Below are 27,898 nucleotides of genomic sequence, written 5' to 3'. Positions count from 1 at the left end.
AGGAACACGTGAAGGGCAAAAAAGACATTGTAGGAGATGGACGAAGGTAGGGAAGTTCCGCCAACCCTCGCTTTGGAATAGGAAATTGTAAAATCTTAATGGACTGGTTTCTATTGATAGCTTTTGCATTCTTCTACAAGATCACAGGATCGATGAAAGATTCTTAGCCAACATTATTGCATTGTTCGTTGAGAATGGTCGGGCAATTTGCATCATCTGCAGCGAAGGAAACATCAATTCGATGTCGATATGAGGACTTTCTGTCTTGTTTGATCTTGTTTTTAGCTTCGACAAAGTCTATTCAAGCGTCTTTTCCTGACTCTATTAAAGGGAGAGTGTATCAAATGAAAATGATTCACAAATGTTGTTGTTTTTTTTTTTAGTTATGTTTGTTGTTATTATTCTGTTTTGGTTTCGTTTGTTGCTTGTATCACAATATCATTACAGACCTTTTGTGATGTGGGAAAAAATAACAGCAAGTAATTTTGTTTCATCTGATATAGTAATATAGACAATATATGATATAAACCGCCCCCCCCCAAAAAAAAAAAAAAAGTCACGAAATGCAATTCTACGTTAGGACTCAACAAGTATGAAATGGGTAAACCTAGTAAATTTTTGTTTGTAATATATTCTAAAGGCACAATTCTTACATAATTCCTAAGTCTGGGGCCATAAATGAGTGGGAAATTGTGTTTTTCTTGTTGTTGTTGTTGTTGTTTGGGTTTTTTTTTTGTCTCCGGAACAGCTTTTTCTTGAAAGTGTGATTATACTTACCTTAGAAAACCATTCCTATATATTTCTGTAAACCCTTCACACTCTTTTCACTTTCAAATCTAATAACTTTTGACAGAACGATGCCAACAATTTGGGTTGGAGTCATGAATAGAAAGTTTTAAAAAGGCGGGGAAAATTACAGCTTTAATACAACAATCCTTTCATTGTGGTTGCTACGGAGTTCTATATTCGTTTTATTGTTCCATTTACTTCACAGACCACAGCTGGGTGAGATTAAGCATTTGAATAGACCCCGCACTTCAAAGCCTATTTTCTCAGTAAGCACTTTTCCAGAGTGTGCACCTTCTCCCGATTCTTTAGATAGGTCAAGAAGGTCCATTTCTGTTGAGTTATACATTATTTAAAAGCTTAGAGTTAGCGACTTTTGGTTTTGTGACTCAGGGTCACATTTCACTTTTCACTACTTTTTTTCCAGGGTTTTACGGTATTTTGCATGAGCTTTTGATTGAGACCCCTGGCGAGAAGTTTTGCAAGAAGTTTGCAAGAAGTTTTCGAGAAGTTTTGCGGTCACACTGAAAAACTATGAGATCTTGAGATCGCCAACTTAAACTTTTGTCAATGGCACAAAATCCTTGTTCACTGACGCCGCAATGTTCCCGATTCTGCAATCTGAAAAGGTAACCTTAACGCGTCTCACTGATCATACGTCTGTTGGCAATTGTTGGCCCTCACTAGACAGGGGCCGCGGAACGTTTTTGAGAGGGGGGGGGGGGGTGTATCAAGGTCACCCCCCCCCCCCCCCCCCCGCTTAGACGCACCAGCGTATCTTGTGATATTGGGAGGGCGGCGGTTACTATGCGAGGGAGCGAAGCTTCCGAGCCCGAGCGAGCGAAGGAAGGGGGGGGGGGGGGGTGGGAAGGGGGTGTTCCCCCTCCCACGGTGAGAACTTTTTGCATTTTGATGTTGTAAATGGTGCAATTTGATGCATGTTCCTGCGTCCCTTTATCGACTTGAAAAGGCCCCACTTGTTTAAGGTAGAAGGATATTTTTATGATTATCATTGAACAATTTGCCTATCTAGTGGTAGCATTTAAATAAACTTCTTGTATTAATTTGTTGTTACAATTGATTTCATGAACGTTGTCTGTTAAGCAATCAAACAGAAAAAGCATACACACGAGGGTGTACAAAAGGGATATTTCTCCTCCCACACGAAGGTGATTTTACAGTTTCAGACCTGAAATTCAGCGATCTGGTGCAAACTTTTGGTGCAATACTTGGATTGTTTTTCTAGCTCAACCCACCCCAACCCCCCCCCCCCCCAAAAAAAAAAATAATAAAATAAATTAATGGAAATTGTTTGGACTTTTTTTCAGGAAAGTGCTAAAAGCAAAATCACGGCATTTAGCTCTTATTCCGCGTGTGCATCATCTGTGTGTATGTACAAAGTGTAATGAGGTAGAGGGGGAGGGTGGAGGCGGAGCTTTTGCGTTTTAATCAAGATAAAGCGATCTGAAGCACAATTTTTGTGCGAAATTCGGGTTGTGTGATTTTTCCCCCGATTTTTCACCTTTCTTTCTTCTTTTTATTCACGATCCAAAAGTGTGTGTGTGTTGGGGGGGGGGGGGGCTGCTCCCCCCCCCCCCCCGGTTCCGCGGCCCCTGCTAGAGAACGCATGGTTTGGTGAAAGACAGTAGTCCAGTAGTCCAAGTCGGACAAGGCATATTTAAAGAAAACAAGAGATTATTATTAAAAAAGATAGGTAAAAGTATAGAGTAGAGTTTTTTCTTCAATTTGTCTCCCTCTGTACAAATGAAATTTGGACTACTTAAAATAAGAATATCGGAATTTCGGAGCTTGGGTGATTGTTCCAAGTTCATCTATCGCTGCCGGCAACAAGGGATAGCCTGGTGGTATGCGTCGCCCCCGGAAAGCAGTAGATCACAGTTCGATTCCCGCTGGTTCTTTTTTTTTTTTCTTTCGACACATTTGTTAAACATGTAGATCAGTAGTTGCGATCTTACAAATTTTATTTGTACTGAAGGAGACAAAATAATTGAAGGAAAACCCTACCACAAGAAGGCTTTGGTTATGTAACTTGCAGACTTCTATGATAGTGAGTACGGTATAAGCTGTTTTTACGATGGCCATTGTTTCACAATTTCAGTTCACACACAAACATCTCAGGATATCACAAGTTTAGAACGTATACAATAAGGTATTAATATTCTAGTGACTTCGGAAATGCAACTTGATTTTCCTAAGAATGGCGTACACAAGGAATTGCAAAACAAACTCTGGACAAACGTTGGATATGTATAATGAAAGCTTGCCACACGAGCTTACAAACGAAGGTAAATCTAAACAGCCGTTTCACAGTAAGTCAGGTTAACAAGCACGTGCAAATAGCTAGTTTGTTTTATATGTAATATTTGTTTGTGCAAATAGCTAGTTTGTTTGTATGTAATGTTTGTTAAAATGTATGATGTTTATTGAAAGAAAAAGGTACTTTGAACATATATTATGTATTATTCGATAACAAAAGGAAAAGGGTATACGCATTCTATCCTATTCCGAAACATACTTTTTATCAAGTTATCTTTGTAAAGATAGCGGTCCAAACGAATATACATATCAGAATTGATTGTTGTCGTTTTGATGTAGAAAGAGAAAAAATGATGGTGCCATTTTTCTTGTAAGTACGGCTTAATTGGGGATCCTCCGTTATTTCGTATAGCGCATGTATTTTCTTTTATAATGTACATTTTATCTGAATACAGAAACAACAACAACAACAACACCAATAACAACAACTTGACATCTCGCCTAGTTAAGGTCATGAACATATCATTTTAATGATCACAAGTGTAAAACAGAAAACGGCAACAAAACAGAAATTTGTTGCCGTCATATATTGGTGTTCGAGGTTACTGATAATACTTACCAGATTAATTCCGATACCTAACACAATATTAGCTCCTATTGCAATATGGTACCCAGTAAACAAATTCCAAGTAATTTGCCATTTTCACCAAGTATACTACAAGCAGCTCTTTTCAATGACTGTCTTGAAAGAGGACAGAGATTTTAAACAGTTGTAAATGTCATGGGCGTAAAGGGAAAATAAGGACGATAATTCCCAAAATGTATATCGTCTCTTTACGCAGGTCCTCTTAAAATGTGATTAGCAAATATGTAGATGCTATAAAACTTATATTTTATAGCCATACAGAAAGTACGAATTTCCAATGAAAAAAAGATATAATTTAATCACATTGAAATATGTTGCGTAAGTTTTTTTTTTTTAATGTTTGTTCTTTTTACTATGTTTCCGTCTTGCAGTTATTATTTTTCATTCAATTCAAGCATATTTTTAAGCAATTAAGAGTTCAAAAAAAAGGAATAAAAACATTCGTGTCTTGAACTTCCTGCTTGACTTGCTTGGGCTGTGTAGGAAGTAAAGAAAGGTCAATAAAGGACCATGCAGAGACTGTTTTTGTGAAATATATCTAGGTCCAATTTGGTGAAATGTAATTATACATAACAAAAATTATACATAATTATACATAACAAAAACATCATTCAGTGTAACGTTGACATGTAAGACTCCAGTGACAACTAGTCACCTACGCCCTCAAAATATCTTACAGATTTTCTTCTGTCCGCTCACTGAATAATGGAGCCCTAGATTTCCCTTTCTTTGCAGAAAACAGCTCTCCGATCGCCTCGCGGAACTCTGGGTAGCGAATGGTGTAGATAATCGGGTTTGCGCAGGAGTTTCCGAAAGAGAGGAGAACTAACGCGTTGTTTAATGGACTATACCAGTACGAGTCTGGGAGCAATCCTAAGTTAAATATAAAATAGAAACACTGCGATGGTCCCCAGCAAATAATGAAGATGAGAACCACGATAAACAACATCTGTAAGACGCGTTTTCTAGCTTCCAAGTGTCTTGCCGACGGGTTCGATCGGCCTTCCTGATTGCCCTCTTTACGGAACACCCGGGATTGGCGATACAGGGCGTGGGCCGTCATTGCCTGCATGGTAAGTGACAGCAAGGCTGGTATAACGAAGACCAGTAAGAACAGAATCGTTCCCATAAGCATTTGGGTGTCTTTGGAAAGGAACAGCGAAGAGCAATGATTCGAGGAGCTATCAACATTTGTGGTTTTAAATTCGAAAATCGTGGCAATGAACCCCATGATCCAACTGAATGTAATAACGATGACGACCCTCTTCCGAGTTATGAAATGCTTAAAATGGAAAGGATAAGCCACAGCGATGTATCTTTCCACAGCGATGGACGTTAAGGTGAAAATAGATGCATTGAATGATACCCAGAGAAACATTGAGGTGTAAATTACTTTGCAGTACAACTGCCCAAGAACTGACGAAGGAACCGTGCGTGGCATTGGATGTGGTATCATGAAGACGGACGCTAGAAGATCCGCCGCAGCTAGTGCCCCAATCAGGGTATCTGTGGACCGACTGAGCTGTCTTCGGGTAAAAAGGACGATGATCACCAGGGAATTGCCTACAATACCCAGCATGGCGGTGAACATCTGCAGAATCGACCACCAGGACCACGTTATGGCTTGCCATGACCAGCCAGATGACAATGGGACTTTCGTACTGATATCAGACTCATACCCATCACTTGTAGGCGTCACACAGTCCTGGAAAATTGCACTCGAAGATGACAATATTACTTCTAAAGGCGTGGTCAACGGGTCTCGGCTCCCGAGGTATCCTCCAGGAATTTGCGTCGTAACTTCTTCTTCAAACATCGTCTCATCATATGGCGTGGTTTGAATGGTTTTCCGCAGTATATTATGTGCTTCGCTATCTGTTGCAGACGAAGCGGTGAATAGGGTGGGACTGCTTTCCCCTCTTTTTAAGTATGAAAGCAGCAATACCAGTTGAACGGTTGTTAATGTGGTAAAGGCAGGCATTATCATTGTTGTTTATGTCCTGCAAAAACAAGCACACATTGATGTAGGGATATTTCATTTTGCAGGCAAACGAATTGCACTTTTTAACGGATGCACGTTTATCCGTTTATAGGGATGCAATTCACCACGACGTTCTCTTGAGAGTAGGGTGTTTCTGCGTATGGCTAGGGAGTAAATACCTCTCTCTTGTGACCTTAAAGGTAGTCTGAACCAAAGCACATACGACACAACTGGGTCCTAGTGGTTTAATTGAATAAAGCTCTTTTTAGAAGATATTCCCCTTATGAACTAATGATGAGGTCCCTTTAACGTTAAAGTACCTTCTAATGCAGATCTTTGAATCGGATTTGATTTGGCCTTATCTTAAGTTAGATGACTGAAGATTCCTTTGCAAACGTAATTCTACTTGCATTCTTATACTTACAATTATTTATTTTTTGATATCTTAAAGTCCCATTAAAAATTGTAGGTTCCTTTATCCCGTTACTAATATCCCATGTTTTGGTGTATAAAAATTCTCTGATATTGACAGTAAACGTTCAGTGACGGTCACTAATTTTAAGATTGAGCTAGTACATATCAACGTCGGAGACAATACTCACTGGAACATGACTTGTGTACATCTGCTATAATGCTGGGTAAGGCCAATCCACCGTCAGGTGTGCCGTGTAAACAAAGTTTCACTCTCTAAGCGTACTTGAGTTTGCACAGATTATGTTATAAGGCTGCCTGACTCTGAGGTTATAAAATGGCTTTCGGTGACCCTGCGCATGCGTATAAAGGTAGCCAATGACGATTCATTATTGAGCAGCAGTATTCCCGTGGAATCGGTGTTTTTTTCTCTCTCTCTTTCAAGAGAAATAGGAGAGAGAGAGAGAGAGAAGGAAAAGAAACGGAGACAAGCCTTATAGGGAAACTATCGCATATGTAATGATACTTCAAAATGTTTTTTACAACATTTCACAAACACATATTTTGTCTTTAGATTTCTAAGTGTGTCCTCTCATGTAAAATGAGTATACATTTATGAAACATCTACATAAAAAAAACCTGTAAAAGCCGCAATATTTGACAACTGCAATTATTCATAGCCATGCGGATGGAACATTAGAAGAAAATGTTGTTGCTAAGGTACATGTGCAATCATCATCTTATCAAAGCTAGTATTAGGAACATTGCCAACAATAAGATTATTACATTTTCGATTACATTATACACCAGAGTAAGCAACGTCAACTTCATGGCGATATCTTCCATATGGTGATACCCCTTGTTCAAGCAAAAAAGCTCGAATAAGTGCAAGATAATTCATGTACTTTATATATATTTCAATGGTACATTTTGACATATTGCCTATAATATATTCTAAACTTCCAAGAGCACATTTGTCACGACATGAATATATCAATCTTTATGTGTACGTATCATTACAGATTATGTATATATGTATATATATATATATATATATATATATGTATATATGTATATATATATGCTATGTATATACATATGAAGAGTTTGTTCGCAAAAACAGATAAGTCCATTTTTGAAGATTTTGAAGTACGGTCTCTGTCATAAAGTACAAAATAATACCTTTTAAATGATATATTGGTCAATAGAGGTACATTTTTGAAGTTATGGTCAAAAGAAGCAAATATTTTCTTATTAATCTCTTTATTTTTCTTGACCTTTAATCGCAAATATCTCCATTTGGCAAATATGGACTTATCGGTTTTTGCGAACAAACTCTTCATATATATATATATATATACATATTATACATATTACTTTTATATATTATTTATCATTTATCATTTATTAATTCACATTAAGATAAAGAGTAAACAGGTGTCACCTGCAAAATCATTGACATCCTGCTATCAATCGCATGTCGTGTGTCCTCCACAAGGTGATATCCATTTTTTGTCAAGCACATAATTGCAGTGATAATCAACGAGCTAAAATAGTTTTCAAAACTATTACTGAATAATGACGTTGTTGTAATGACTTTATATCTATTCTTAAATTCGGAAATGAATGATATTGTATAGATATAGGCATATTGTTATGTTTATGTGTATGTCTACTCATCTAAAACATATTGTAGATAGTTGGTGTTGTGTTTCTGGTGAAACATTTATAAAATCGAATGCAATAGTATTTTCTCCTCAGTCTTTCCCCGATAATACCGATAAATAGTCTTCGACCCTGGCTCTAAACATTTATAAACGTATACTAGTAGTCTTGTGAATGACAGATTCCGAAGTATCCATGCTCAACTTGAAAAGCTCTTTCTTGTGGTCACTTCTACTCCCTTGCCATATTTAATTCAATTACTTTTATTCAATATTTTTGCAGAGTACACGAGTATAGATCACATAAATAGAGAGGGAAATGGTCTTGATGGATACAACGCGTGTAAGCAAAAGGAAGGAAAAGTTATATGAGTACTGTATTTTCAAATCCCTTCGTAAAATATTTTGAACAGATTTACAGCGAAAGAAAGGATATAAAAAGTCACTTCTTTGGGGAAAGGAAAACATGGAGACGATTTATTGATTGAAAATGAAGCAGCGGGAAGCAAAGGGAGATAAGGAATAAACAGCAAAAAAAAAAAGGAAAAGGAGAATAAAACCCTGAAATCGATTTGTAAAGGAACACGTGGAGGGCAAAAAACACACAAAAAAAAAAAACAAACAAGAACGACTCACGAGATATTGTAGGAGACGGGCGAAGGTAGGGAAGTTCCGCCAACCCTCGCTTTGGAATAGGAAAATGTAAAATCTTAATGGACTGGTTTCTCTTGATAGCTTTTGCATTCTTCTACAAGATCGATGAAAGATTCTTAGCCAACAGTATTGCATTATGCGTTGAGAATGGTCGGGGAATTTGCATCATCTGCAGCGAATGAAACATCAATTGGATGTCGATATGAGGACTTTTTGTCTTGTTTAATCTTGTTTTTAGTTTCTATAAAGTCTATTCAAGCGTCTTTCTCTGACTCTAAGGGAGAGTGTATCAAATGGAAATGATTCACAGATGTTTTTGTTGTTATTTCGTTGTAGTTTCGTTTGTTGCTTAAAAATCGCAATATCATTACAGACTTTTTGTGATGTGGGAAAAAAACAACAGCAAGTAATTTCTGATGTAGTATATATATATATATATATATATATATATATATATATATATATATATGAATAAACCCTCCCCCCCCCAAAAAAAAAAAAGAGTCACCCAATGCAATTCTACGTTAGGACTCAACAAATATGAAATGGGTAAACTTAGCAAATTTTATGTTTCTAAAATTTTCTAAAGGAACAATTCTTCTACATAATTCCTAAGTTTGGGGCCATAAATGAGTGAGAAATTGTATTTTTCATGTTTTCTTCTTTTTCTGTCTCTGGAACAGCTTTTTCTTGAAAGTGTGATTATACCTACCTTAGATAACCATTCCTATATATTTCTGAAAACCCCTGACACTCTTTTTCACTTTCAAATCTAATAACTTTTGACAGAACGATGCCAACAATGTGGGTTGGAGTCATGAATAGAAAGTTTTAAAAACGCGGGGAAAATTACAGCTTTAATGCAACAATCCTTTCATTGTGGTTGCTACGGAGTTCTACAAGGGATAGCCTGGTGGTATGTGTCGCTCCCCGGAAAGCAGTAGATCATTGCTCGAGTCCTGGTTCTTCTTTTTTTTTCGACACATTTGTTAAACATGTAGATCAGTAGCTGCGATCTTACAAATTTCATTTGCACTAAAGGAGACAAAATAACGAAAGGAAAACCCTACCACAAGAAGGCTTTGGTTATGTAACTTGCAGACTTCCGTGATAATACGTACGGAATATATATATATATTTTTTAACGACAGCCATTGTATCACAATTTCAGTTCACACACAAACATCTTTAATAGGATATTACAAGTTGAGAACGTATACAGTATTACCTAAAAGGTAATATTCTAGTGACTTCTGAAATATAACTTGAGTTTCCTAAGAATGGAGTACACAAGGAATTGCAAAACAAACTCGGGACAAACGTGGGATATGTATAATGAAAGCTTGCCACACAAGCTTACAAACGAAGGTAAAATAATCTAAACAGCCAATTCACAGTAAGTCAGGTTAACAAGCACGTGCAAGTAGCTAGTTTGTTTTATACTATGTACTATTTGTTTATTCAAATAGCTAGTTTGTTTGTATGTAATGTTTGTTAAAATGTGTGATTTTATTTAAATAAAAAGGTATTTTGAATATTATATCATGTGTTACTCGATAACAGAAGGAAAAGGGTATACGCATTCTATCCTATTCCGCGACATATTTTAATCAAGTTATCTTTGTAAAGATAGCGGTCCAAACGTATATACATGTCAGAATTGATTGTTGTCGTTTTGATGTATAAAGAAAGAGAAAAATGATGGTGCCATTCTTTTTTGTAAGTACAGCTTATTGGGGGGATCCTCCGTTACTTCGTATAGCGCATGTCTTTTCTTGTAAAATGTACATTTTATCTGAATACAGAAGCAACAACAACACCAATAACAACAACATCGCGCCTAGTTAAGGTCATGAACATATCATTTTAATGACCACAAGTGTAAAAGAGAAAACGGCTACAAAACAGAAATTTGTTGTGGTCATATATTGGTGTTCGAGGTTACTGATAATACATACCAGATTAATACCGATACCTAACACAACATCAGTTCCTATTGCACTATACGGTACCCAGTAAACAAATTCCAAGTCATTTGCCATTTTCACCAAGTATACTACAAGCAGCTCTTTTCAATGATTGTCTTGAAAGAGGACAGAGATTTTAAACAGTTGTAAATGTCATAGGCGTAAAGGGAAAATAAGGACGATAATTCCCAAAATGTATATCGTCTCTTTACGCAGGTCCTCTTAAAATGTGATTAGCAAATAAGAAAGATGCGATGAAACTTATATCTTATAGCCATACAGAAAGTATGAATTTCCAATGAAACGATTATTGTTATACATAACAAAATCATTAGGTATAACGTTGACATATAAGACTCCAGTGACAACTAGGCACCAACGCCCTCAAAATATTTTACACGTTTCCCTCTGTCCGCTCACTGAATAACGGTGCCCTAGATTTCCCTTTCTTTGCAGAAAACAGCTCTCTGATCGCCTCGCGGAACTCTGGGTAACGAATGGTGTAGATGATCGGGTTTGCGCAGGAATTTCCGAAAGAGAGGAGAACTAACGCGTTGCTTAATGGACTATACCAGTACGAGTCTGGGAGCAATCCTAAGTTGAATGTAAAGTAGAAACACTGCGATGGCCCCCAGCAAATAATGAAGATGAGAACCACGATAAACAACATCTGTAAGACGCGTTTTCTAGCTTCCAAGTGTCTTGCCGACGGGTTCGACCTGCCCTCCTGATTGCCCTCTTTACGGAACACCAGGGATTGGCGATACAGGGCGTGGGCCGTCATTGCCTGCATGGTAAGTGACAGCAAGGCGGGTATAACGAAGACCAGTAAGAACAGAATCGTTCCCATAAGCATTTGGGTGTCTTTGGAAAGGAACAGCGAAGAGCAATGATTCGAGGAGTTATCAACATATGTGGTTTTAAATTCGAAAATCGTGGTAATGAACCCCATGATCCAACTGCATGTAATAACGATGACGACCCTCTTCCGAGTTATGAAATTCTTAAAATGGAAAGGATAAGCCACAGCGATGTATCTCTCCACAGCGATGGCCGTTAAGGTGAAAATGGATGCATTGAATGATATCCAGAGAAACATTGAGGTGTACACTACTTTGCAGTACAACTGCCCAAGAACTGACGAAGGAACCGTGCGTGGCATTGGATGTGGTATCATGAAGACGGACGCTAGAAGATCCGCCGCAGCTAGTGCCCCAATCAGGGTATCTGTGGACCGACTGAGCTGTCTTCGGGTGAAAAGGACGATGATCACCAGGGAATTGCCCACAATACCCAGCATGGCGGTGAACATCTGAAGGATCGACCACCAGGACCACGTTATGGCTTGCCATGTCCAGCCAGATGACAATGGGACTTTCGTACTGATATCAGACTCATACCCATCACTTGACGGCGCCAAACAGTCCTGGAAAATTGCACTCGAAGATGACAATATTACTTCTAAAGGCGTGGTCAACTGGTCTCTGCTCCCGGAGTACCCTCCAGGAATTTGCGTTGTAACTTCTTCTTCAAACATCGTCTCAACATATGGCGTGGTTTCAATGGTTTTCCACAATATTTTGTCTACTTCGGTATCTGTTGCAGACGAAGCGGAGAATAAAGTGGGAACGCTTTCCCCTCTTTCTAAGTATAAAATCAGCATTACCAGTTGAACGCTTGTTAATGTGGTAAAGGCAGGTATGGTCATTACTGTTTATGTCCTGCAAAAACAAACACGCATTGAAGGAAAGATATTTTACATTGCAGGTAAACGAATTGCACTTTTTAACGGATCCACTTTTATCAGTTTATTAGGGATGCAATTCACCCCTACGTTCTCTTGAGAGTAGGGTGCTTCTGCGTATGGCTAGGGAGTAAATACCTTTCTCTTGTGACCTTAAAGGTAGTCTGAACCAAAGCACATACGACACAACTGGGGCCTACTGGTTTAATTGAATAAAGTTCTTTTTAGAAGATATTCCCCTTATGAACTAATGATGAGGTCCCTTTAACGTTAAAGTACCTTCCAATGCAGATCTTTGAATCGGATTTGATTTGGCCTTATCTTAAGTTAGATGACTGAAGATTCCTTTTCAAACGTAATTCTACTTGCATTCTTATACTTATAATTATTTATTTTTTGATATCTTAAAGTCCCATTAAAAATGGTAGGTTCCTTTATCCCGTTACTAATATCCCATGTTTTGGTGTATAAAAGCTCTCTGATATTGACAGTAAACGTTCAGTGACGGTCACTAATTCTAAGATTGAGCTAGTACATATCAACGTCGGAGACAATACTCACTGGAACACGATTTGTGTACATCTGCTATAATGCTGGGTAAGGCCAATCCACCGTCAGGTGTGCCGTGTAAACAAAGTTTCACTCTCTAAGCGTACTTGAGTTTGCACAGATTATGTTATCAGGCTGCCTGACTCTGAAGGTTATAAAATGGATTTCGGTGCCCCTGCGCATGCGTATAAAGGTAACCAATGACGATTCATTATTTAGCAGCAGTATTTCCGTGGAATCAGTGTTTTTTCTCTCTTTCAAGAGAAATAGGAGAGAGAGAGAGAGAGAGAGAGAGAAGGAAAAAGAAACGGAGACTAGCCTTAGGGAAACTAGCGCATATGTAATGATACTTTAATGTGTTTTTACAACATTTCTCAAACACATATTTTCTTTACAAATTTCTAAGTGTGTCCTCTCATGTAAAGTGAATATACATTTATGAAACATCTATACAAAAAAAAAACTGTAAAATCAGCAATATTGACAACTGCAATTATTCATAGCCATGCGGATGGAACATTAGAAGATTTTTTTTCATTAAGGTACATGTACAATTATCATCTTATCAAAGCTACTACTAGCAACATTGCCAACAATAAGATTATTACATTTTCGATTACATTATACACCAGAGTAAGCAACCTCAACTTCATGCCGATATCTTCCATATGGTGATACCCCTTGTTTAAGCAAAAAAGCTCAAATAAGTGCAAAATAATCCATGTACTTTATATATATTTCAATAGTATATTTTAAATATTGTCTATAATCAATATATTCTAAAATTCCAAGAGCACATTAATGACACGACATGAATATATCAATTTTTATGTGTACGTATCATTATGTACATGTATATATATATATATATATATATATATATATATATATATATATATGTATATATATATGTGCTATGTATATACATTTATTATATGTTATAATTATATACATATAATATGCTATGTATGTACATATATATATATATATATACATGTACATACATATATCACTTATTTGTTTGTGTTTCTAATGCTACACATAAAATTTGTATTATCAAACTTGATATATTTCAATTTTCCTATTTTGCCTGATATATTTCAGTAATCTTAGATCCTTGCTCTAACCATTCATAACGTTAATACTCAACCGAATGATAGATTAACTATCCATAATCGATTTGAGAGCCCCTTTATTCTCACTTCTGTTCCTTTGCATTATCATCTTTCTGCTTTTCAAACAGAAGAGAGTTATGGTACAGAGCATTAGAGGGGGAAATGGTCGTGAGGGATGCAATGCAAAAGCAAAAGAACGGAAAGTGATATGGTTCCTTTCAAATTCATTCAATTGTGGTTTTTTTTTCATATTGAATTTATTAAAATGACAGTTGAAGTCCCATAGAGTGGATTACTTCCCATCGCAAGAGAAAATTTACGAACACATGTCATCGACTGGAAATGAAGGAGCAAGATGGAAAGGGAAATGGGGTGGGGGTAGAATAAAACCCTGAAATCGATTGGTAAAAGTACACATGAAAAACAAATTATTAGACATATAGGGGAAAGACGAGAGAATGTAAGGCCTGCCAAACCTCGCTTTGGAATGTGATAGAAATTAAATCTTGGTAAAATACACCTTTTTTTCAGGTATTTTATTCTTAATATCTTCGTTCTTCCTTGTTCTACAAGATTACAAGATCTGTGAAAGGTTATAAGCCCCTCGTCAGAGACATTGGAATAATCTGTAGTGAAGAAATATTAGTTTCATGTCGACCATATCCACCAAATTCCAATAAACCCACCAATGGAATGGTGTAATCTGTTATGTGTAAGTAAATCTTAAATGTGATGATATTTGTCTCTCAAGAACGTTCATATTGTGTGTGTGTGTTTATGTGTGTGTGCGTGTGAGTGTGCATTTATCGATTCGTCTGGTTCATGTAAGATCAAATTTTAAGGTATAATATCGTAAATGCATTTAGTTTGTTTGTTTTCTTTACAGAATAAACTCATGGAGCAACGGGAATCCCATTTCAAGTTGATCAATGAGGCCCTAAAATTTACAAGGCGGAGATATGGTGGGCAAAAAAAAAAAAAAAATAAAAAAGTTGTCGCGATATCCACCGTTACCACGTCATTTTGAAGTCTGTGCCAGGGCGTACAGTTAATAGTGTTCAGTGAAACGATTAGCATACCTATTAGAAGTAGTCAAGATGGCATTAGCTATGCAACTCGCAAAAAAAAAATGGATGATAGTGGTTATTACATTGTTACGACATCCTTGCAATTTACAATATCAGTCCACAGCACAAACACTTTATGATATCATAAGTTTATATCTTAAACAGTAAGTTAAGTTGTTTTTTTTTTCTTGAACCCTCAGGTTAAGAACTTGATGTTCAAGAGAATAAAGAATACATTATTATATTGTTTAAAAAAGAAACTTTGCAAGCTGGGGATAAAATCAACTTAGTGCGGAAGTTGAAAAAGCATGTACGCAGAATAGTGCAAATAAAGAGCCTTTATGTGAGCTAGGTTACAAGCATGTTTGTCGCTGTTTGTCGTGTTTATGATAGCTAGTTTTGACAGTTCATGACTAAAATGTGTAAACCAATCCTAAATACCATGCATAAAATACTTTTTCCGAACACGCAAGAGGAAATTCTTATTGTTGAAGTATATGAAGATGTTATAAATAAATATTGTGTATGTGAATAGAGTATTCCATATCAAACGAAAATTGTACACGGCCTGTTTAATTCTGATCCAAACTCCAGCATGGTTTCAGTATGTCATTTTCATAAAAGGTAGCGGTGAATATGGATGCATGTCAACAAAAAAGATGCCTTTTGTCAAAGAAAGAGAAAGATAACTTGGTGCAGAACGTTGTCAAGCAAAGAGCCGGGAGTTGTTCCTCGCAATTTAGGACCAAAAAAAAAAAAAAAACCCCAAAAAACAATGCACACAATAACATTTTTTTACCCCAATATTTCCACCAATACATATTATCGATAAAAAAGCTGTGGCCAAAATATATCTTTGATCACGTTGATGTACGTCCACTGGTAAGTCAACGCTAAAATGACGAGTATTTTATCATTTTATATACTAATGTTTATTTCAAAAATATTTAATTTAATTTTTCATAAAGTGAAGAAATTTACCATTGCCATAAATCTTACATTACATTAAGTTCAAATATAGGCTACGCATCAACGCTCTGTATAGATTTTACAGGTTTCCCCTCTGTCCGCTCACTGAATAACGGTGCCGTAGATTTCCCTTTCTTTGCGGAAAACAGCTCTCCGATAGCCGTGCGGAACTCTGGGTAACGAACGGTGTAGATGATCGGATTGGCACAGGAGTTTCCACAAGAAAGGACAACAAGTGCGTTGTTTAATGGACTATACCAGTACGAGTCTGGGAGCAATCCTAGGTTAAAGACGAAATAGACACACTGTGATGGACCCCAGCACACGATGAAGACGAGAACCACTATGAACAGCATCTGTAAGACGCGTTTCCTGGCTGCTAAATGCCTAGCCGACGGGTTCGATCCACCCTCCTGATTGCCCTCTTTACGGAACACCAGAGATTGGCGGTGCAGGGCGTGGGCCGTCATTGCCTGCATGGTAAGTGACAGCAAGGCGGGTATAATGAAGAGCATTAAGAACAAAATCGTTCCGATGAGCATTTGGACATCGTTAGAAGGAAACACCGAAGCGCAGTTGTTCGAAGATTTAACAACTTTTGCGACATTGAATAAAAAAGATTCGACCATGAAACCAAAGATCCAATTCGCTACAATTACAATGATGACCCTCTTTCGGGTTAATAAATGCTTAGAATGGAAGGGAAAAGCCACAGCGATGTACCTTTCCACAGCGATGGCCGTTAGGGTGAATATTGACGCATCGAATGACACCCACAGAAACATGGAGGTGTACACTACTTTGCAGTGCAGCTGCCCGAGAACTGACGAAGGGACCGTGAGTGGAAGTGGGTGTGGTATCATAAAGACGGACGCGAGAAGGTCGGCCCCAGCCAGAGCACCAGTCAGGGTATCTGTGGAGCAACTGAGTTGTCTTCGGGTGAAAAAGACGATGATCACCAGGGAATTGCCCATAATACCCAGCATGGCGGTGAACATCTGAAGGATCAGCCACCAGGACCACGTTATGGCTTGCCATGACCAGCCAGATGACAATGGGACTTTCGTACTGATATCAGACTCATACCCATCACTTGAAAGCGCCAGAGAGTCCTGGAAAATTGCACTCGAAGATGACGATATTTCTTCTAAAGGCGTGGTCAACCGGTCTCTGCTCCCGGAGTACCCTCCAGGAATTTGCGTTGTAACTTCTTTCCCAAACATCGTCTTAGCATATGGCGTGGTTTCAATGGTTTTCCACAATATTTTGTCTACTTCGGTATCTGTTGCAGACGAAGCGGTGAATACTACTTAAGTGGGACTGCTTTCCCCTCTTTCTAAGTATGAAAGCAGCATTACCAGTTGAACGCTTGTTAATGTGGTAAAGGCAGGTGTTGTCATTGCTGTTTATGTCCTGCAAAAAGAAACACACATTGAAGTAGAGATATTTCATATTGCAGGCAAACGAATTGCACTTTCTAACGGATCCACTTTTTTCAGTTTATAGGGATGCAATTTACCACAACCTTCTCTTGAAAGTAGGATGCTTCTGCATGCGTATGGCTAGGGAGCAAATACCTCTCTCTTGTGACCTTAAAACTAGTCTGAAGCAAAGCACATAGGCCTACGACACGACTGGGGCCTACTGGTTTATTTGAATAAATCTCTTGTATATTAGAAGATATTCCCCTTATGAACGAATGATGACATCACTTTAACGTTAAAGTATCTTCTACTGCAGATCTTTGAATCGGATTTGATTTGGCCTTATCTGAAGTTAGATGACTGAAGATTCCTTTTCTGACGTAAATGTACTGGCATTCTTATACTTATAATTATTAATTTTTCGATATTTTAACGTCCCATTAAAAAAATGTAGGTTCCTTTATCCCGTTGCTAATATCCCATGCTTTGTTGTATAAAAGCTCCCTGATATTGACTGTAAACGTTCAGCGACAGTCAGTAATCATAGGGCATTTTGCAAGATTGAAGATTGAGCTAGTAATTATCAACGTCGGAGACAATACTCACTGGAACTATTATGTTATAAAGCTGCCTGACTCTGAGGTTATGAAATGGCTTCGGAGCACCTGCGCACGCGTAATTAAGGTAGCCAATGACGAGTCATCATTGAGCAGCAGTATTCCAGTGGAATTAGTACTTTTTTCTCTCTTTCAAGAGAGATAGGAGAGAGAGAGAGAGAGAGTAAGGAAAAAGAAATGGAGACAAGCCTTTGGGAGACTAGCTCAGATGTGATGATATTTCAAAGTGGTTTTATAACATTTGTCAGACATGTATATATTCTTTTTCTAAGTGTGTTCTCTTAATAGGTAAAGTCAGTATACATTTATGAAACATCTATAAAAACTTCTAAAAGCAGCCATATGTGAGAGTGGCAATTATTCTTAGCCATGGAACATTAGAAGAACGGTTCATGTACAATCATCATCTTATCAAAGCTAGGGACTTTATCAACAATAAGAATATATTACATTTTCAATTACATTATACACCAGAGTAGCCAACCTCAACTTCATGCCGATATATTCCAGACAGTGATACCCCTTGTTCAAGTAAAAAAGCTCAACTCAAAAAGGTACAAAATGAATCATGTAATTTACTTTGATAGTACATTTTGACATAATATTGTCTATATATTTCAAAATTCCAAGAGAACGTTAATGACACGATATGAATATATCAATTTGTACGTATACGCATACATCACTTATCATTATTTCTTTGTGTTTCTGATGCAACACATACAATTTGTATTATTTGTATTTATATTGTAACACTTGATAATTTCATTTTTTCCTATTTTGCCTGATATATACATCAATAAATACTCTTCGATCCTTGCTCTAACCATTCATAACGTTATACTCAACCGAATGATAGATCAACTATCCATAATCGATTTGAGAGCCCCTTTATTCTCACTTCTGTTCCCATGCATTATCATCTTTCTACTTTTCAAACAGAACAGAGTTATGGGAAACAGGATTCGAGGGGGAAATGGTCATGAGGGATGCGATGCAAAAGCAAAAGAAGGGAAAGTGATACGGACCCTTTCAAATTCATTCAATTGTGGGGTTTTTTTCATATTGAATTATTAAAATGGCAGTTGAAGTCCCATAGACAAGATTACTTCCCATCGCATGAGAAAATTTGCGAACACATGTAATCGATTGGAAATGAAGGAGCAAGATGGAAAGGGAAATGGGGGGTGGGGTAGAATGAAACTCTTAAATCGATTGGTAAAAGTATACATGAAGAACAACTTATTAGACATATTGTAGAAAACGAGATAATGAAAGGCCGCCAAACCGCGCTTTGGAATGCGTTAGAAATTAAATCTTTGTGAAAATACACCTTTTTTCTGTATTTTACTCTGAATGTTTACGTTCTTCCTTGTTGTTCTACAAGATTACAAGATCTATGAAAGGATATAAGCCCCAAGTCATAGAAATTGGCATCATCTGTAGTCAAAGAAACATCAGTTTCATATCAACTATATGTCCGCCAAATTCCAATAAACCCACCGATGGAATGGTGTAATCCTGTGTAAGTAAATCTTAAAAGTGATGATATTTGTCTCTTACGATCGTGAATACATTTTTAGTTTGTTTGTTTGTTTGTTTGTTTTCTTTGCAAAATAAACTCATGCAGCAACGGGAATCCCATTTCAATTTGATTAATGAGGCCCTAAGATTTACAAGGCAGAGATATGGTTGGCGGAAAAAAAAAAGACGGTTGTCGCGATATCCACCGCTGCCACGCCATTTTGAAGTCGGTGCCAGGGCGCACAGTTAATAGTGTTCAGTGAAACAATTACCACACCCATTTAAAGTAGTCAAGATGGCATCAGCTATGCAATTCGCAAAAAAAAGGAAGGTAGAAGTTAGTTGTTAAGACGTCCCTGCAATTTACAATATCAGTACACAGCACAAACAACTTAGGATATCATAAAATATTTCTTGAACAGTAAGTTAATATTTTTTTCTCGAACCTCAAAGCTAACAACTTCATGTTTAAGAGAATAAAGTACACATTATTATATCGTTTAAAAAGAATCTTGGCAGGCTGTGGATAATCATAATTTAGTGCAGAAGTTGAGAAAGTATGTACACAGATTAGAGCAAATAAACATCGTTTAAGTGAGCAATGTTACAAGCATGTTTATCGTGTTTATAATAGCTAGTTTACTAAACGACAGTTCATGACTAACATGGGTAAACTAATCCTAAATACTAGGCACAAAACACTTTTTCCGGACACACAAGAGGAAATTCTTATTTTTAAGTATATGAAGATGTACATTGTATATGTAAATAGCATATTCGATATCAAACGAAAACTATACACGGCATGTTTAATTCTAATCCAAACTTCAGCATGGTTTCAGTAAGCGAGTTTCATAAAAGGTAGCGGTCTCTATGCATGTCGAAAAATGATGCCTTTTGTCATAGAAAGAAAAAAAATAACTTTGTGCACAATATTGTCAAGCAAAGAGCAAGGAGTTGTTCCTCGCAAGGAAAATAATATCTTTGATGTACGTCCGCTGGTAGGTCAACGATAAAATGACGAGCATTTTATCATTTTATAATTTATACTCATGTTTATTTTGAAAAATATGTCATTTAATCTTACATAAAGTGAAGAAATTAAAGAATGCCATAAATATTACATTCCATTAAGTTCAAACATAGACTACGCGTCAACGCTCTCTACAGATTTTACAGGTTTCCCCTCTGTCCGCTCACTGAATAACGGTGTCGTAGATTTCCCTTTCTTTGCGGAAAACAGCTCTCCGATTGCCGTGCGGAACTCTGGGTAACGAACTGTGTAGATGATCGGATTGGCACAGGAGTTTCCAAAGGAAAGGACGACAAGTGCGTTGTTTAATGGACTATACCAGTACGAGTCTGGAAGTAATCCGAGGTTAAAGACGAAATAGACACACTGTGATGGTGCCCAGCACACAATAAAAACGAGAACTACGATAAACAGCATCTGTAAGACGCGTTTCCTGGCGGCTAAATGTCTAGCCGAAGGGTTCGATAGGCCCTCCTGATTGCCTTCTTTACGGAACACCAGAGACTGGCGATGCAGGGCGTGGGCCGTCATTGCCTGCATGGTAAGTGACAGCAAGGCGGGTATAACGAAGAGCATTAAGAACAAAATAGTACCGATGAGCATTTGGACATCTTTAGATGGAAACACCGAAGCGCAGTTGTTCGAAGTTTTATCAACTTTTGCGACATTGAATAAAAAAGATGTGACCATGAACCCCAAGATCCAATTCGCAACAATAACAATGATGACCCTCTTGCGAGTCACTAAATGCTTAAAATGGAAGGGATAAGCCACAGCGATGTACCTTTCCACAGCTATAGCCGTTAGCGTGAAAATTGACGCATCGAATGACACCCACAGAAACATGGAGGTATACACTACTTTGCAGTACAGCTGTCCGAGAACGGACGAAGGGACCGTGACTGGCAGCGGGAGTGGTATCATGAACACGGACGCGAGGAGATCCGCTGCAGCCAGTGCACCAATCAAAGTATCTGTGGAGCGACTGAGCTCTCTTCGGGTGAAAAGGACGATGATCACCAGGGAATTTCCCACAATACCCAGCGTGGCGGTGAACATCTGAAGGATTAACCACCACGACCAGACTGTGGCTTTCCAGGACCATCCAGAAGACGTCTGGACACTAGGACTGATATAAGACCCAAATCCGTCACTGGAAGGATCCACAGAGTCGTGAAATACCACTCGTGAAGATGAGGAGATTACCTCTGTGGGCGAGGTCCTGCCGTCTCTGCTCCCGAAGTCTCCTGCAGTCACCTGCGTTGCAACTTCTTCTTCAAACTTTGTAACATCGTAATATGCGTCGCTATGGATGGTTTTCCACAACGTGCTCTCTGTTTTTTTATCGGTCGCAGATGTGGAGGAGAATATAGGACTGCTACCTCCTTTTTCCAAATATGAAAGCAGTATTAGGCCTACCAATCGAATGCTGGTCAATCTAGTAAAGACAGACAAGGCCATAGTCTGTTTATGCCCTGGAAAACAAAGAAACATAGAAGTAGAAATGCATTATACTTACAAAATTACAAGCTTGGGAAATGTATTTAGTGATGGAGTTTACTATACGAGTAGGAACCTCACGCTCCTAAGAAGGGAGTATGTGCTTCTCGGAAATAATAACGTCACAATAGAGAGTCCAACCAAGAAAGTACTGGAGACTAGAGAGCCACTGGTTCAACACCCCATGAAATTGAATTGAATTGAAATGTTACTGCTTTAAGATATTACCCTAAAGAACTAATTATGCTGATGAAATAACTTCAACGCATCAATTCGTGCGTGAAGTTTCGGCTATACATGCACGAGGAGGGTATGCTATTTCACCATATCAAAAGTCAGATGACTTTCTGTTTTTTCTGTAATATTACTGGTAGCAGTTTCACGGGAATCATATTTCTGTAAATGAAATAAAATGACCGCATACATATAGTACTCATTGAGCTATCGCGATAGTAGAATAAAGCTGATTGCTAACAAGTCGTAGATTTTTTCTGTTCTAATTGTTCTAAGTTTAGATTGAAGTCTGGTCTAACAACATCCTATATGTTGATGTATTACAGATATGTGCCCACATGCATTCGGAAAGACAAAAATATGATACTTACTTTTACACAACTTGTGTTGAACTGCTTTTTTATCGTCCCGCGTAAACAGCCTTTTGGTTCTTCACCCTATTCAATTTCTCAGAAATATATGCAAAAGTGAAGCTAAAGCTGCCAACCAGTGAGGTTATAAACTGGTATTCTATAAACCTGCGCATGCGTAATAAATCTAACCAATGACGGCTCATCAGTGAGCGGAGTCATTCCGTTGAAATTAGTGCCTTCTCTCTCCTTTCTCTCGCTCTTTATTTATTTATTTTATTTATTTTTTTTGTTGAGAGAGAGAGAGAAGGGACGCAAGCTGAGATGCAATACGTGTATGGAAATTTTACGTAACATGGCTAAAGGGGCATTTTAATTTATGAACGGATTCTTGCATCACGTTGTTTAATCCGATTTGTTTGCTTGTTTGCTTGTTTGTGTGTTTGTTTGTTTGATTGATTTTCTATTTGAGAAGATGTCTAGATAGCCCATATTCAGCTGCAATAGCTGGTCTGCCATGAGGTCCAGTTGTAGGTGATTGGGTCGGACCACATTACTTGGCTATGTATACCCTGGGTTTTTTTTTTCCCATGAATGAATGAAGCGGAATCCTTTTATGTGCGTGGGTGTGACGCGCCTCTCACACACGGATTTCCTTTTTATGCCCTATTATACAGCTATCCGATGGACAATGTCTTGCAACAAAAAGTAGCATATTTGTTTCCGTTTTTTATATAATATACAAACTTGAATGTATTCAAACAATAGATGGTATCCACAATAACCTAGAGTTATATAAGAAGTTGAGTACAGTTTATTATGTGAATTTGAACTACTGCAGTACGGGAACTCAAAGCGATAATACTTGCTCTACTATTTTTGGCAAAGGACAAGGGATGAAAAAGAAAAGCCACGGACAAAGTCATTATTAACCTGTCCCCATTAATACATTGTTGTTGTAGTATATGGTGATACCCTTTGGTCAAGCTAAAATTTGTGTGTATGAAAAGTCTCATAATTTTAATACTTGTTAAAGGTTATAGAATAATACATTCTTCATTTCATTTCATTTCATTTATTCAGTTTCCACACAAATCATTGTATTTACAATATCCATCCATGACAATATAAAGTAACAAATTATAAATTCAGTGTTTACGAAAGAAAAATAGATAACGCAAAATCTATTGAAATCATTCTCATTATTACATTCATCATTTTCATGACGGATAAATGAATTTGTATATATTGGGAACCTACATAGAAGCAGATGCTTGACAGTAGTTTCACGTATTCATATTTCATGATAGTGTTTGTTGTTTGGTAACACGTTGATGTGTCATAAAGTCTTGATATGAAAGTATTCCTTGCCTCTCCTTTGCAAAACATATAGGGTAAATCACCACTCCCCCCCCCCCCCCCCCGCACTAAAAAAAAAAATAAAAAAAGAAGAGATAACTATACGTTGATGCCCGGACAAATGACAGAGTTCAAAGTTTCAATACTCCATTAGAAAATTTCTGTGTTGTCTATTCACTCTTACGTTCTTTTTCTTTTTCTTCTTCTTCTTCTTCTTCTTCTTCTTCTTCTTCTTCTTCTTGCGCAGCGCAGATGCATCGTGCATAACAAAAGAGGGGTTGAATGGTCTCAGGAATAGTACGCTAATGCAAAAGGGAGTTTCAGTATAAATTTTATTCGTGCTGTCGGTTGAATCCCTCTTTATTGGGATTTCTTGAAAATATTATCGATTTCATTCCACGGCGGTAGAAGGGAGAGGGGAGACCATGTCCTTGGCAAAATGAAAATATGAAAACAATTTATCGATTGTAGATGAGGCAACAAAGAGAAAGGGTAAGGGGGAGGAAAGGAATGCAAAACAAACCCCAACGAAATGAATCCATTAAATCGATTTGTGAAAGTACACACTGAGAAAAGCTTTAGTGAGACAAGAGGGAGATAAAGATAAGAGGGATATTGGGGTCAAACCTCGCTCACGACAGAAGCGAAATCTTGGTGCACAGATGTTTTTGATATCAACGTAGTTACTTTTTAGTTTCTCCTACAAGATCGTACGATCGATAGGGCATTTTAGCCCACAGTCTTGCATACCTTGGATAACGATGTTTGAGAGTTTTCACTAGTTGCAGTAAATTGAACACCAGTTGTATATCGACATCAAGATTTTTTTTTCTTTTTTTTCCATATTTTGCTTTTTTGTGTGTCTGTTTCATAGTGTAATTGTACTTATGGAACGGATACATTTATTTTGTCGTTGTTGTTAGTTTCCAACGCATTCTTAACCCTATTTTCTTCCAAGGATATCAAGTCAAAAGGTTGCTGTCCTTTTGTTAGTGCAAAGAAGCACAGAATTACTTTAAACTTTCGCAATCATTTTCCCGATATTCATCATTTGTTCGTTCAGGCCTGCATGTGCAAATCATCTACCATATTTCTATATGTATTTCTATATGAATATAATTATATTGATTATTATGTATCATTTCATTTTTTGTCATTTCTTTTGAACAGAAAATAACATAACCATGTTTTCTATTTTGGAAATATCTCCTAATTAATCCTTGCTTATGTTGGAACCAAACTGAAGAACAACTACAAAGCTGTCCTGTACCCATGAAATCTTATTCAAGATCATTGCCTAATAAAAACAAAAAAAAAAATCCTTAGAAATAAAGTGCCTAGTGGCTCAACACTCCCGCAGTGCGAGGAGAGTGCTGCATCCCCCTACCCTTGCTTGTTGTGCACCTGAAACATGGGAAGTGTCTAAAATAGTAATTTCCGATGAAGGTGGTGGAGTGTGTTAGCTCTGACATCGTCGGTCGGAGCAATGATGCGGATGTCATCTCAGTACCTCCTTATAAAATAAATAATGCATTTTCAAGCAGGTACCCTACCCTTCATATTCAAGGTAACATCGAAAAGATTAACTGCATTTTTTATATCAATTTTTGAAGAGCGAAAATGACCAATCTGGGCCCCATTTCATAAAAGAAGTTAGGATGGCAACTCTTGCTGGAATGGCAACTTCCAATGGCAACTTCCAATGGCAACAGCCAATCAGGAAGCTGGATTCTTGTTGTTACTATGGCAATTGCCATTCCATAAGAGTTGTTATCATATCAACTTTCTTTTTTTTATGAAATGGGCCCCTTTTGGTGAAATATTTATTCTTTGTTTCTATATCAAGCAGTTTTTGTCAAGAAAGTATAAGACAAACTGACAAAGAAATTAACGGAAATGTGTGTGTGTGGGGGGGGGGGGGGGGTGGGGGTGGGGGTGGGGTTATAACCCTCCCGCACGAGGGCGATTTTGTTTTTCTTTTAAGACAAGAAATTAGGGATCTCATGTACGCTCAACCTTTTGGTAAAATACTTGATTTTTGTTTCTATCAAAATATGTAAGTTTATGACATTTTTACCCCTGACTTTTTTACCTCTGACAATTACACAGAACCGGATGAGGGAGGGATCCAGGGGGGCACTCCCTCTTTATTTTTCGTTAAAAAACAAAAGAAATAAAAAGGGGAAAAATGAAATGAAACCCGGAAGTGGCACCAGAAATATTCGTTATCCCCCCCCCCCCCTTTACATAATTCCTGGATCCGCCCCTGGAAGCGGGAAGCTGATCACCGTTTCATGAAAGTTGTCAGCCCCGTAGTTAGGCCTATATAAGTTGTCAGTTTCTGACAATTACCATAACAGTCGGGGAGAGCTTCTCAGCCAATCAAAACTAAGAATTTTATCGAAGTTGTCAGAGACCGACCACTTGTCAGGGCTGACGACTTTCATGAAACACTGGGCAACCTGACAATCTTCACAAATATAGGTCTAATATAGGCCTATTAATAGTGGTTTAGAAGATCGCTGGTCACAGACTGTTCATGTTGTAGACTCACTGTATTGTCTGAGACCAGTGATTTTTATAGGACTGACATGAAAACAGTGCCCAAAAAATTCATTTGGCCTAGATGGTACTCGAGGATTATAAAGTCCGGAACGATTGCATTCTTTATCTGGTATGTGATAAGCGGTATGTGAGAGAAAATGTGAGAGAAAATGATGTATGTATTATCCTACAAGATAGAATACTGTTCAGCTCTGTTACCTGTCTGAAGGCGGGCTTACGAACGCCATGCAATATGCCAAAATTGATACAATCGCATTTCTGCTCCCTCCATTTTTTCCTCAAATTTCAGGAGGGGGGGGGGGGAGAATGATTGTACAGGCCATCCCGGTTATTAACTTTTACTATAAGTTATACTAAGTTTTATTCCATAATTTTATCACCAATCATCCGTTCTTACATCGACTTCCTGTAGTTAAAAAAACATAAAATCATTTTTAAGATCTTGTTAATAGTACATCATTCGGTTTATACCCTTTTCCCCGTATACCTATTCTATTCCCAAATACAATCCGACACGAAGTCTACGTTCACCATCAGATGTGTTGTTACTGTTGTTTCTCCGTTATAGGACCAGAATTGTGGAATCAGCTATCTATTCAGATGAGGCAACTATCATCTATATACCCCCCAAAAAATATTTAAATCCAAACTTAAAATGTATCTGTTCCCCTAACACTGAGGATTATAACTGCAATCTTTAATGTCCGGAACGATTGCATTCTTTATCTGGTATGTGATAAGTGGTATGTGATAAGTATCTGATATGTGGTAAGAAGTTTGATGTTCGGAGGTAGTTGAAGGCTATCACGATTGGTGGGAGAGCTCTATAGGGAGTAATCACCCGGTTTATCTGGTGGGTAATTGTCTTGGGGAAATTGTCCTGATGGTATTTATGGGGGGGGGGGTGTTGTCGGGAAAGGGGGGAAATAGTTGCCCTGTGGGGAATAGCCCTGGAGGTAAGTTGTTCGGAGCTAGCCCTGGGATTGCCCTGGAGGGTATCGCACTGGGAAATTTGAAGATTGCAGTGGTAATTCCCAAGGGTAGTATTAACTATCGGGTAGTAGTTGTTATACCAGGGATACTAATGAGGGTAGTAGTTATCCCGATTGTAGAGCAACCTTCGTCATTTGTCGGTGTTAGACAATGTGTTGTCACGGAAACAGTATTTTTAGAAAAAAATATATATATTACCAGTGTTTTGCTCACTCCATTGGTCAGGTTTCTGCATTGAGATTTTGGTAAGGATAATTAGTTCTAAATGAGCGGAACATATCTTTGATCATCGTTGGGCAATGTGTTGCCATGGTACCATGATAATACATTTGTTTTTCTGAAATAACATAAATCCAATCACCAGTTTTGCTGGATGAGCTAACACCATCAGGTCAGGGTGGGGCATCGGTAATATTCAGTGATTGTTTAAGTTGTATCTGTATTTGAATTCACTGGAGTTGTTGGGTTT

The 27,898-nt window shown here is 37.8% G+C and overlaps 3 protein-coding genes across 3 annotated transcripts; all 3 read right to left on the bottom strand.

The window, feature by feature from the left end:
• Positions 1–10,780: 10,780 nt before the first annotated feature.
• Positions 10,781–11,923, bottom strand: LOC139733868 (allatostatin-A receptor-like). Its single transcript, XM_071644670.1, has one exon. It carries the CDS (start codon positions 11,921–11,923, stop codon positions 10,781–10,783), a length of 1,143 nt encoding a protein of 380 aa, XP_071500771.1.
• A 3,960-nt stretch (positions 11,924–15,883) lies between these two features.
• Positions 15,884–17,053, bottom strand: LOC139733867 (cholecystokinin receptor type A-like). Its single transcript, XM_071644669.1, has one exon. It carries the CDS (start codon positions 17,051–17,053, stop codon positions 15,884–15,886), a length of 1,170 nt encoding a protein of 389 aa, XP_071500770.1.
• A 3,489-nt stretch (positions 17,054–20,542) lies between these two features.
• LOC139733866 (allatostatin-A receptor-like) lies at positions 20,543–21,889 on the bottom strand. Its single transcript, XM_071644668.1, has one exon. It carries the CDS (start codon positions 21,887–21,889, stop codon positions 20,543–20,545), a length of 1,347 nt encoding a protein of 448 aa, XP_071500769.1.
• Positions 21,890–27,898: the final 6,009 nt, after the last annotated feature.

Source organism: Diadema antillarum, unplaced genomic scaffold (assembly GCF_040938485.1).
Source record: "Diadema antillarum isolate AM-2024a unplaced genomic scaffold, OU_Dant_1.0 seq00000501_RagTag, whole genome shotgun sequence".
Classification (NCBI taxonomy): domain Eukaryota; kingdom Metazoa; phylum Echinodermata; class Echinoidea; order Diadematoida; family Diadematidae; genus Diadema; species Diadema antillarum.
The sequence above is the reverse complement of the archived record's forward strand: the minus strand, read 5'-3'. Positions and strand labels throughout refer to the sequence as shown.

Coding starts and splice junctions, on each gene's coding strand:
- LOC139733868 (XM_071644670.1), bottom strand. CDS start 11,923: ATGTTTGAAGAAGAAGTTACAACGCAAATTCCTGGAGGGTACTCCGGG.
- LOC139733867 (XM_071644669.1), bottom strand. CDS start 17,053: ATGTTTGGGAAAGAAGTTACAACGCAAATTCCTGGAGGGTACTCCGGG.
- LOC139733866 (XM_071644668.1), bottom strand. CDS start 21,889: ATGGCCTTGTCTGTCTTTACTAGATTGACCAGCATTCGATTGGTAGGC.